The 13,063-nt window shown below is 43.5% G+C and overlaps 1 protein-coding gene across 2 annotated transcripts in view; it reads left to right on the plus strand.

Annotated features, from left to right (window-relative positions):
* Positions 1 to 13,063, plus strand: part of banp (BTG3 associated nuclear protein) — a 71,904-nt gene that overhangs the window by 17,405 nt on the left and 41,436 nt on the right. For both annotated transcript variants that reach the window (XM_024379763.2, XM_024379764.2), the window contains exons 8-10: positions 7,823 to 7,984; positions 10,592 to 10,704; positions 12,689 to 12,760. In XM_024379763.2, the coding sequence (XP_024235531.1) occupies positions 7,823 to 7,984; positions 10,592 to 10,704; positions 12,689 to 12,760 (347 nt within the window). The remainder of the gene's footprint in view (positions 1 to 7,822; positions 7,985 to 10,591; positions 10,705 to 12,688; positions 12,761 to 13,063) is intronic.

Raw genomic sequence — 13,063 nt, forward strand, 5'->3', positions numbered from 1 at the left:
ACATTGCCGAAGTTGAGGATTGGTAGGATAGTCAGTTTTACAAGGGTATGTTTGGCAGCATGAGTGAAGGATGCTTTGTTGCGAAATAGGAAGCCAATTGTAGATTTTGGATTGGAGATGTTTGATGTGGGTATGGAAGGAGAGTTTACAGTCTAACCAGACACCTAGGTATTTGTAGTTGTCCGTATTCTAAGTCAGAGCCGTCCAGAGTAGTGATGTTGGACAGGCGGGCAGGTGCAGGCAGCGATCGGTTGAAGATCATGCATTTAGTTTTACTTGTATTTAAGAGCAATTGGAGGCCACGGAAGGAGAGTTGTATGGCATTGAAGCTTGCCTGGAGGGTTGTTAACACAGTGACCAAAGAAGGGCCAGAACTATACAGAATGGTGTCGTCTGCGTAGAGGTGGATCAGAGACTCACCAGCAGCAAGAGCGACATCATTGATGTATACAGAGAAGAGAGTTGGTCCAAGAATTGAACCCTGTGGCACCCCCATAGAGACTGCCTGAGGTCCGGACAGCAGACCCTCCAATTTGACACACTGAACTCTATCAGAGAAGTAGTTGGTGAACCAGGCGAGGCAATCATTTGAGAAACCAAGGCTGTCGAGTCTGCCGATGAGGATGTGGTGATTGACAGAGTCGAAAGCCTTGGCCAGATCAATGAATACGGCTGCACAGTAATGTTTCTTATCGATGGCGGTTAAGATATTGTTTAGGACCTTGAGCGTGGTTGAGGTGCACCCATGACCAGCTCTGAAACCAGATTGAAGAGGGGGATGACCGCAGCTGCTTTCCAATCTTTGGGAATCTCAGACGACATGAAAGAGAGGTTGAACAGGCTAGTAATAGGGGTGGCAACAATTTCGGCAGATAATTTTAGAAAGAAAGGGTCCAGATTGTCTAGCCCGGCTGATTTGTAGGGGTCCAGATTTTGCAGCTCTTTCAGAACATCAGCTGACTGGATTTGGGAGAAGGAGAAATGGGGAAGGCTTGGGCGAGTGGGGGATGCAGTGCTGTTGACTGGGGTAGGAGTAGCCAGGTGGAAAGCATGGCCAGCCGTAGAAAAATGCTTATTGAAATTCTCAATTATGGTGGATTTATCAGTGGTGACAGTGTTTCCTATCTTCAGTGCAGTGGGCAGCTGGGAGGAGGTGTTCTTATTCTCCATGGACTTTACAGTGTCCCGGAACTTTTTTGAGTTAGTGTTGCAGGATGCAAATTCCTGCTTGAAAAAGCTAGCCTTGGCTTTTCTAACTGCCTGTGTATAATGGTTTCTTGCTTCCCTGAACAGCTGGATATCACAGGGACTGTTCGATGCTAATGCAGAACGCCATAGGATGTTTTTGTGTTGGTTAAGGGCAGTCAGGTCTGGTGAGAACCATGGGCTATATCTGTTCCTGGTTCTAAATTTCTTGAGTGGTTAGGAAGGCATTTAAAAAAAATAACCAGGCATCCTCTACTGATGGGATGAGATCAATATCCTTCCAGGATACCCCGGCCAGGTCGATTAGAAAGGCCTGCTCGCTGAATTGTTTCAGGGAGCGTTTGACAGTGATGAGTGGAGGTTGTTTGACCGCTGACCCATTACGGATGCAGGCAATGAGGCAGTGATCGCTGAGATCTTGGTTGAAGACAGGAGCTGTGTATTTAGAGGGCAAGTTGGTTAGGATGATATCTATGATGGTGCCTGTGTTTAAGGCTTTGGGGAGGTACCTGGTAGATTCATTGATAATTTGTGTGAGATTGAGGGCATCAAGCTTAGATTGTAGGATGGCTGGGGTGTTAAGCATGTTCCAGTTTAGGTCGCCTAGCAGCACGAGCTCTGAAGATAGATGGGGGGCAATCAGTTCACTTATGGTGTCCAGAGCACAGCTGGGGCCAGAGCGTGGTCTATAGCAGGCGGCAACGGTGAGCGACTTGTTTTTAGAGAGGTGGATTTTTAAAAGTCGAAGTTCAAATTGTTTGGGTACAGACCTGGATAGTAGGACAGAACTCTGCAGGCTATCTTTGCAGTAGATTGCAACACCGCCCCCTTTGGCAGTTCTATCTTGTCTGAAAATGTTGTAGTTTGGGATGAGAATTTCAGAATTTTTGGTGGTCTTCCTAAGCCAGGATTCAGACACAGCTAGAACATCCGGGTTGGCAGAGTGTGCTAAAGCAGTGAATAGAACAAACTTAGGAAGGAGGCTTCTAATGTTAACATGCATGAAACCAAGGCTATTACGGTTACAGAAGTCATCAAAAGAGAGCGCCTGGGGAATAGGAGTGGAGCTAGGCACTGCAGGGCCTGGATTCACCTCTACATTGCCAGAGGAGGAGTAGGATAAGAATTGGTCGTCTAGAACGTCTGGAACAGAGAGTAAAAGGAGGTTTCTGGGGGTGATAAAATAGCTTCAAGGTATAATGTACAGACAAAGGTATGGTAGGATGTGAATACAGTGGAGGTAAACCTAGGTATTTAGTGATGATGAGAGAGATATTGTCTCTAGAAACATCATTGAAACCAGGAGATGTCATCGCATGTGTGGGTGGTGGAACTAATAGGTTGGATAAGGTATAGTGAGCAGGACTAGAGGCTCTACAGTGAAATAAGCCAATAAACACTAACCAGAACAGCAATGGACAAGGCATATTGACATTAAGGAGAGGCATGCTTAATCGAGTGATCAAAAGGGTCCAGTGAGTAGTGAGGTAGGTTGGGGTCACGGTGCATTTCAGAGCAAAAACCAAGCAATGAGGTCGAAGGAATTGTCCTTAGAGCTCCAAGACATGATTGTGTTGAGGCACAAATCTGGGGAAGGGTACCAAAAAATGTCTGCAGCATTGAAGGTCCCCAAGAGAACACAGTGGCCTCCATTCTTAAATTGATGAAGTTTAGACCCAACAAGAGTTCCTGGAGCTGGCCGCCTGGCCAAACTGTGCAATCTTGGAAGGGCCTTGGTCAGGGAGGTGACCAAGAACCTGATGGTCACTCTGACAGAGCTCCAGAGTTCCTCTGTGGAGAAGGTTGTCCTTCTGGAAGTTTATACCACCTCTGCAGCACTCCACAAATCAGGCCTTTGTGGTAGAGTGGCCAGACGGAAGCCACTCCTCAGTAAAAGGTATATGACAGCCCGATTGGAGTTTGCCAAAAGGCACCTAAAGGACTTTCAGACCATGAGAAACAAGATTGCCAAGCGTCATGTCTGGAGGAAATCTGGCACCATCCCTATGGTGAAGCATGTTGATGGCAGCATCATGCTGTGGGGATGTTTTTCAGCGTGAGTGACTGGGAGACAGGATCCAGGGTAAAGTGCAGAGAGATCCTTGATGAAAACCTGCTCCAGAGCACTCCGCTCCAGTCTGAGGTCCTAAGGTTCACTTTCCAACTGGACAACGTCCCTAAGCATACAGCCAAGACAAAGCAGCAGTGGCTTCGGGACAAGTCTCCGAATGTCCTTGAGTGACCCAGCCAGAGCCTGGATTGAACCATATCAAACATCTTTGGAGAGACCTGAAAATATTTGTGCAGCGACGCTCCCAATGAACCTGACAGAGCTTGAGAGGATCTGCAGAGAAGAATGAGAGAATCTCCCCAAATACAGGTTTGCCATGTTTGTAGCATCATACCCAAGAAGACTTGATGCTGTAATCATTGCCAAATGTGCAAAGTACTGAGTAAAGGGTCTAAATACTTGTGTAAATGTTATATTTGAGTTTTTAAAATGATTTTTTACAATAAATTTGCAAACATTTCTAAAAAACAGTTTTTGCTTTGTCATTATGGGGTATTATTGTGGGTAGATTGATGAGGATTTAAAAAAAATCTGTTTTAGAATAAGGCTATAACGTAACAATGTGGAAAAAGTCAAGGGGTCTGAATACTTTCCGAATGCACTGTAATCCCTTATTCTTAGTACTAAACAATCTCCATATATACTTCCAGACATTTTGTTAAACTGGTACCGGGGGACCTTCAGACGAGTCTTGTGAGGCCTATTGGTCGTCCTGGAGCTAAACGTGTTCATGAGAGTCTCACCTTTCCACAGAAGAGTCATATTAGTGTTTAATTCAAATTGTTTGAACGCTACGTACAGAAGTTAGCAGATCGGATCTTCTGTCAGACGAGTCCCAAGACACTTGTGGGGGTCTAAAAACAAAACTAAGAACACCATCGTGTTTGTGGGAGTCTTTCTTTACATAGAGGGGTCATAATAGTTTTGCAGGCCAAACCGTTCAGATGTTAGACAATTATTTTGAGAAGAACGATTTTCGGGATATCTCATGGTCTGACAAACACCGCTCTGTCACCTTTCACCGCAGATGTGGAAGTGCGACATCGACGGAGGAGGTGGGTTGAGACTCATCCAATGCAAAAAAAAGTTTTCTCTAGCTTAAACTGACAGATTGTTATGGGGATTTTTTTATTATGCTAATAAGATATCTACAGGGGCGGGGACATTGACTCTATGGGTTAACCAACTGACAGAAAACCAACCAACTAACAGAAAACCAACTAACTGAGCATCAAATTCCCTTCCATTGACCAACTGACCATCTCAACCCCTGCCATTGAGCATCTGACCAATCTATCCCCATAGATGTATCATAGGCAGGGTTCAATCACTTCACCCTTTAGCCCTTAGGTTCCCAGCGGAGGGAGACAGCAGATCGGAGGGGAGCCAGGGAAAGGAAGGGAGGGCAGACAGCAGAGCCAACGGAGGGGAGACAGCGGAAGGGAGGGAGGGGAGGGAGGGAGTGGAGACGGGAGGGAATCCAGTGGAGGGGAAGGGAGCCAGCGGTTTTTATTGGGAGTGTGTGTGTGTGTGTGTGTGTGTGTGTGTGTGTGTGGGGGGGGGGACTCTGTCACCCCACATGTATTACTGTCTGCTGATCGCAGGTGCTGTGTCTACTTGCCTTGTGTGATACAGGTGTCTTGTTTTGTGTGTCTATGTAATTCAGGTGTGTATGTTTGACCTGTGTGTGTACCGGTTTCCTCATGCCTTAGTGGATTGGTCACAAACCTTTTCTGAGCCAAGATTATTTTCTGAGTCAAAATGAAGGCCGAGATCTATCACTCAGATTTTGTTTTTAAAACATTACTTAAAGAACTTAAGCCTATGTAACATTAACCTCTTAAAAACGAGCCTGTAGCAATGAGGTTTGTGTAGTTGGCTATAGGCTCAATATTGGCTATTTTTAAATAGCCCTGCCAATGTTGTTCTTCTCAGACGATTTTAAAATGATTTTTTAACTATATATTATATCCTATTGCTAAACAACCGACATGTACGTGTTTGTGAGAGTCTCACCTTTCCACAGAGGTTCATATTAGTGTGTAGTTCAAACTGTTCGGATGCTACAGACAGAAATTGGCAGATTATATTTTAAAACGTGAGGTATATGATGACACTGGTCATCGATCGTTTATTGCATTACTTGAGGCATAAATTGAAGTCATTTGCATTTAAAAAAATAATAATTTGAGAATAAGAACCGCTGCACCAAGTCATGTTATACATGTGACCAGAGAACGGGAAATACTCCTCGCTGTTAGAAAGACACAACATCTGACTTGACCCTCTATGCACTCTCACAGGGCCCTACACACTCACTGACACTCCAACATACAAACACTCAATTCATCATTTGCTCACACATACATAATATGCACATATATTTATACTGATTTTACACACACGCACAGCCAACCCACTTACATACAATCATCATATACACCGCTGCAGCTCCATTTATCATATATCCTGATGCCTAGTCACCTTACCCCTATACATATCCACCTCTATCACTCCAGTATCCCTGCACATTGTAAATATGGTGCTGGATCTGACTGACCTTGTGTATAGTATGCTTACTAACTTTTTCTTTGTTATTTCTAGTATTACATTGTTATTGATTACTGCACTCTTGGGTTTAGAGCTCGCAAGAAAGGCATTTCATTGTACTTAACCAAGCAAGTCTATCGATACACTTTGTGGAGTGAGTGGAAAGGAGAGGGCGTTTTATGGCTTGTAAGTGTTGAATAAAGTGTTTACAGTGCTGAATAAAATCGTAATCATGAACTCACTCATAAATACAGCAGCCATTTGCTGAATTCGTTGATAGTCTTGCTCTAGGCATGTTTTGAAATCTCACACAATAGAGATGACTATCAACGTCGCTGTGGGCTGGTGGAAGCTGCAGACACTGATCTGAGCTATCTGATTGGCCAGCGGTAGGCCTATAGGTGCACTTGATTTGCTCTCCGGGTCTGCCGGGTAGGCGGAGTTTATACCTTCAGATCCATAAAACGCCGTGCATTGCATTTGATGTGTGTGTGTGGAAATTTCTCTGACCCCAAAATTTTGAACAGTAGTATATACAGTTGAAGTCAGAAGTTTACATACAATAAGGTTGGAGTCATTACAACTCATTTTTAAACCACTCCACAAATTTCTTGTTAACAACTATAGTTTTGGGAAGTTAGGACCTCTACTTTGCACAAGTAATTTTTCCAACAATTGTTTACAGACAGATTATTTCACTCATAATTCACTGTATCACAATTCCAGTGGGTCAAGTTTACATACACTAAGTTGACTGTGCCTTTAAACTGGAAAATTCCAGAAAATTATGTCATGGCTTTCGAAGCTTCTGATAGGCTAATTGACATCATTTGAGTCAATTGGAGATGTATTTCAAGGCCTACCTTCAAACTCAGTGCCTCTTTGCTTGACATCATGGGAAAATCGAAAGAAATCAGCCAAGACCTCAGAAAAAACATTGTACACCTCCACAAGTCTGGTTCATCCTTGGGAGCAATTACGAAACGCCCTGAAGGTACCACGTTCGTCTGTACAAACAATAGTACAGAAGTATAAACACCATGGGACCACGCAGCCGTCATACCGCTCAGGAAGGAGACACATTCTGTCTCCTAAAGATGAACGTACTGTGGTGTGAAAAGTGCAAATCAATCCCTGAACAATAGCAAAGGACCTTGTGAAGATGCTGGAGGAATAACAAAATTATTTATATCCACAGTAAAATGAGTCCTATATCGACATAACCTGAAAGGTCGCTCAGCAAGGAAGAAGCCACTGCTCCAAAACCGCCATAAAAAGCCAGACTATGGTTTGCAACTGCACATGGGTACAAAGATCGTACTTTTTGGAGAAATGTCCTCTGGTCTGATGAAACAAAAATAGAACTGTTTAGCTATAATGACCATTGTTATGTTTGGAGGAAAAGGGGGGAGGGTTGCAAACTATAGTTTGTTAACAAGAAATTTGTGGAGTGGTTGAAAAATGAGTTTTAATGACTCCAACCTAAGTGTATGTTAACTTCCGACTTCAAGTGTGTCTGTGTGTGTGAATATATGTATGTATATACAGTATTTCCTGAGCTTTTCCCTGAGCTATCCTAGATATAGAACAGACCCTTGTTTCTTATGATTTCTTTTTTTACTGTCTCTTTTGCCATTTTATGAATGTAGTATTCATTCTGTTTCTCTGTGCTATAGAAGTAAAAGTCAAATAAAATATTTTAGCACTTTAACAAAAAAAAACTAAAGTGGGCTTAAAATTCAAAATCTATCTAGAGTTAATGTGCTTCTGACATTTTGACAGCTCCGGCAGAGTTGCATTGATAGTGGGACAAGGTTGCACTGTTCAAACTATACACACAGACTTGGTATGAACTGCTGTCCATCCTAAGCAAGGAATGTGACTTATTGTACCTTGTCATGGTGATTTAGCTTAAGTTTAAGATTACAATGGTTCTTAAGATTGTTAAATTACATGACCCTGAACTCATGTGCCCTCTGTCATTGGTTTCCTCAGGTCACCTGTTCTATAAGTTTGGCATCACTGAGTCAGATTGGTACCGTATCAAGCAGAGCATCGACTCCAAGTGTCGCACTGCATGGAGACGTAAGCAGCGCGGCCAGAGTCTGGCAGTCAAGAGCTTCTCCAGACGTAGTGCCAACGCACCGGGAAGCTCAGGTAATTTCTGGAAATAGCAAGTGTGTGTGTGTGTCTCACACGCACACACATCTTTTCACTTATTTGTATGTAAGGAATCCAGTGAGTAATGCAGAGTGTAGCAGATGGTTATAATCTCCACAACACAACAACGCCTCCTGTCCTCCCCTCCCTGAGATCCATCACCTCTCAACCCTGACCGGAGAGAGTGGGACAACAAGGGAAACCCAAATATCCTGTGAGCCCACTGTGTGTACATTGTAGAATCACAGCCCGCTCTCCTCCCAGGCCACACACACCCCACCAGAGCACACACACCACTATAAAGTAAACACACACACACACACACTCCAGAGCAAGTTCTCTCATACTCCTCTTAATAAAACTGCTTTGGAATAGGTTGGAAAGAGGTGGCTGGGCCTGTTTTTAAACAGGTATTTATTAATGAATGGGGAGAGAGGGCTAACACAAAGTACCGTCTCCACGGGCCACCTGGCTCTCGCCTTCACTACCAATGACTGGGCTGTGGAGGATTTATATACTGCAATACTTGGACTGTGTCCTAAATGGCAACCTATTCCCTATATGTTGCATTACTTTTGACCAGGGCCCATGGGGCTCTCTCTGGTCAAATGTAGTGCACTATAGGTAACTGACATAATAAAGGAAACTCCAACATAAAGTGTTTCAATAGAGCATTGGACCACCGTGAACCAGAACAGCTTCAATGCACCTTGGCATAGATTCTACAAGAGTCTGGAACTCTATTGGAGGGATGCGACACCATTGTTCCACACAAAAAAATCCATTATTTGGTGTTTTGTTGATGGTGGAAAACGCTGTCTCAGGCGCCGCTCCAGAATCTCCCATAACTGTTCAACTGTGTTGAGATCTGGTGACTGAGACGACCATGGCATATGGTTTACATTGTTTTCATGCTTATCAAACAATTCAGTGAACACTTGTACCCTGTGGATGTGGGCATTGTCATCCTATCGGGGGCAAAGTCATGGTAGCCAAAATAATGGCCATAAATAATGACCTGCCCAGCATTTTTAAATATGACAGGAACCAGATCTGTGTGGAAGCACCTGCTTTCAATATACTTTGTATCCCTCAATTACTCATGCGTGTCCATTATTTTGGCAGTTACAAAGGGTGTCATTTGGGACATGTTTATGCTGTAGGATGGGAGAAAGGACTCTCACTGGCAGGAAACACAACACATGTCTATGATATGAGCTGCACCAAGCAGATATCTGTGCTACATGTTTTGTCTATCATGATATAATTATTTTCAGTGAATTCTTTAGGCCTACTTTGTCACTTCTCAGTGTGGTGTGATTTCCTCAATGTAGGCCTCCATCAATCTAGCAACAAAAAAAACATTCTCATAGCGAGCAGGCACACACGCATGCACTAGTGTAAACACACACACAGTGAGATAATAGATGAAGCTGTGGTGGGCCGATGGGGGACGTTATGGTGTGTGATTTAGACTGAGTTGTGGGTGTTTAGACTGAGGCAGGGGGTTTATGTTTGACGGCTCATTCATATATATGTGTGTGTGTGTGTGTGTGTGTTTTGGATTGCTAGCTTGAGAGTCCTTGTGTTATTTAGACATGTTTGATACAGTGTAAACACACTGCATCACCCAGCAGATGGCCTGTGCTCAGTTTTCCAAAATCCTCTTAAGGCTAAGTTCATCGTTAGAACCTTCGTAGGTGCATCGTTTCCCATTGAACGCTTGTTAATCATCGACTGCCTTAGACCACTCGTTGAGCAGTTAAGTGCATGTTTAAGATGCATTCTCTGCAGATCTCTACTAAACAGAATCAAGATGTTTATCTGTCTCTCTGTGACTGCCGATAACTTCAAAACGAAGTTGACTACAAATACAAAGTTACCAATGTCTTTGCAGTTGTTACAAACAAGTGAATGATAAAAATATGCTAGAAATGAAAACCAAGAATACTGTATTAAAAGATAAATAGCCTATACTACCAAAAGTATAGGCTACATGAGCCTATATATTTCAATGATATTGATATCAATTTCATGTCCATTCAATTTAGTTTTATTTGGCTACTGTCTGTATTTTGTTGCCTCAATATATTTGATGACGTGTAGCTAACAGGTGTGCCATATCTTGATATAGTGCAATATTATTGGGTAAGCATTAGAATAAGCTGCCTCAATATTTGCTGCCATAAGTGATAATATCTCTCTAGGAGCTGATCCATCATCAGTATTGTGGAATAATTCTGATGCGGTGATCGGAAAGCAGCACTGCCTTTCTTTGGAACCTATCATTATCAACACATGCCTCAACAAGGCACTTAGCAAACTTTCTTTCGGCGTGGTGTTTTGGAAAACACGTTACATCTTCGGCCATTGCAAGAAAGATACATTGTTAAAAGACTCGTAAGCTGTTGCCAAGTGTTCCTTCAGAGGTGAAAGGGGCTCCAGCCTCCAGGCGTGTGCTAACCCCCCTCCTCCCTCCAACTAATGGATCTGGGGGAGTCTTATCAATTTTCTGATCCTAGATCTGTGACTAAGCTGGGCAACTTCTACCACACCTTACTGTTGTTAACTCATCTGCCCTGTGCTCATGCCCCTCCTCCCTAGAGGGTGGCGCTGTGGTGGAGGCAGCCCAGCAGACTCTACACTACACCCTGGCCAACCAGGCTGTCCAGCAGGTCCAGATCCATCGCATAGGAGAGGACGGACAGGTGCAAGTGGTGAGTGTCACTGTCTCCACCCTCTATCTGCGTCTCCTCTCTCCTTCCATCTCTCATTCCTGCTCTACTGCCCGATTTCTCTGTTAATCTCTCTCATCCTCTTTCACTTTCCTCTGTCTCTAACCAGACCTATTTCTCTCTCGGGTCTTTTTCTCCCCTCGTGACCCCTCTCTTTCATGTCTATCTGTCACTCCTTTGTCTTATCCTCTTTTGTACCTCTCCTTTTTTGCACTCCCTATCTCTCTGCCTTCTCTCTCGATTCTCTCTGTCTTGTTCTCGTTCTATCACTCTCTCCTCTCCACACACACACAACCCTCCTCCAGTTTCTTAGTCATCTGAGAGTCCCAGAGTGAGTCTCTTATCTGTGTTGTGTGGGTAGATCACCTCACCCTACTATACTGAGACTGTCCACCACTCCACAGGAAGACAGTGTGTCAATGAAGCAGAGTTCCATCATGCTCAGGGATTCGATTGAACAACCTTATACAGCTGTAGGCGCCAGAGGTCACACTCAGGCCCACCACATCACTATGGGTGGGTGGGCCAACAGGACGTAACCTGTGTCTGATCACTTTCTGTTCCCTGTGCACCTTCATTGAGTCACACTGTGGCTCTATTCCAATGTCCACACTATTACTTAGTATCAAGAAATGTTCTTTGACCTTTTCAGTGTTGATGAGGGAAAGAACCTACAAGTAAATCTTATGTATCCCATTCAAATGTGTTGAAGCCCAACTAAGGAGCAAATACTATAATCTCACCACTTCCACCGGGCTGGACTGTGTTACTGACGGAAGCAGCAGCTTGATAGCCTGAATGCCAGTCTGTTTGTGCTATCATGCCAACTCATGCCAAAATTAAGTGTATAAGCTATTTGAAGATTGCTGTGAGGCCAGTCAGACTGTTTGGCGTGACAATGACAGCAAAATAGTTGGCAAGAGCACAAACAGATCTGAAACCAGGCTAGCTGGTTGAATCTATCGTAAATGTTTATACGCGGTATAGAGGCAGAGAGCGTTAAGGAAAGTGCTGTTAACATTATAATCTCTATCATGTCCGTGACCTGTATATACTCCAACGCTTTCTCAAAAGTCTGGAACCGGTTTCTCAAAAATGGCGAGTGTAGTAATGCGTAAAAAGACAGGATAAGGCTGGAATTCCACTCTTGTGGACCAAAAAATAAAAAAGGTAACAATCATTATTTGTGTTTCAAATGAAAAGTCCATTTTAGTTTTGAGTCAAAATGCAACATTACACAATTGTCAGACTTTTCGATTGATCTTCCTGGTAAACTCCTACTCTGCTTTTTTTCAAAGATGATCAGTCCCTCATGTGTTATTAAAGAGGAAGGGGGAGGAGAGGAAGTGGTATCAGGGAGTAGACCTGGGTTCAAATACTATTTGAACTAATGTAAATACTCAAACTGTTTTTAATTGAGCTTGTCTGGCTTAATGGACAAATGTAGTAGGTGGAGTTTGCAGTTTTAGGACTATCTGGCACTCTAGAGCAAATGTTCAAAGTACATTTTGAAAGATTTAAAGAAGTATTGGACTCCAGTCCTCGAGTACCCTCAACAGCACATCTTTTTGTTGTTGCCTGATTCAACTCATCAAGGGCTTGATTCGTTGACAAGTTGAATCTGGTGTGTTGTACAGGGCTACAACAAAAATGAGTGCTGTTGGGGGTACTCAAGGTCGGACGATAGTTGGTAAACACCGTTCTAGAGTATTAGTTGGTGCAGTCGAGCTTAAAATGTACGAGTGCTGCTAAAAACCTGACAGCAGCGAGGTTCAGACTAGGGTCTGATGGTGGAGGGGGGAAAGTGGACTCACTAACTGTATGTGTTAACGGTGCCAGAAGAGTAGTGCACATTATAGTACACACATACACACCTCATATTGTGAGCTCTCTCTTTCTCTCTTTTCTTTCTTTCTTTGTCTGTCTGTGACTTTCTTTCATCTTGTTCTCTCTCTCCATTATTCAGATCCCTCAGGGACATCTCCACATTGCCCAGGTGCCACAGGGGGAAGAGGTGCAGATCACACAAGACAGTGAGGTAAGTGTTTCTGTTTGTCCTTCTGTCTGTTTGTCTGTCAGTCCATCCGTTTGTCTGTCTGTCTGTCTATGCGGTCTGTCTATCCGGGTATCCCAGTCAGTAAATCGGAAGTGCACAGTAATAGTCAGTAATGGTAGCAAGTATTAAAGTCATTAGGCAGGAGTTCACCGCAAGCAGATGTTAAATGTTAAGAGTGCTTGTTTATATCTACTGCCTGCTTATGCATGGGTCATTATACTATTTGTTTCCACATAATACCCAGATGGCCTGTGTCTCTCACCAGGCAGCCTTGCATGCACACAA

This window comes from Oncorhynchus tshawytscha, linkage group LG19 (genome assembly GCF_018296145.1).
Source record: "Oncorhynchus tshawytscha isolate Ot180627B linkage group LG19, Otsh_v2.0, whole genome shotgun sequence".
In the NCBI taxonomy this organism is placed as follows: Eukaryota; Metazoa; Chordata; class Actinopteri; order Salmoniformes; family Salmonidae; genus Oncorhynchus; species Oncorhynchus tshawytscha.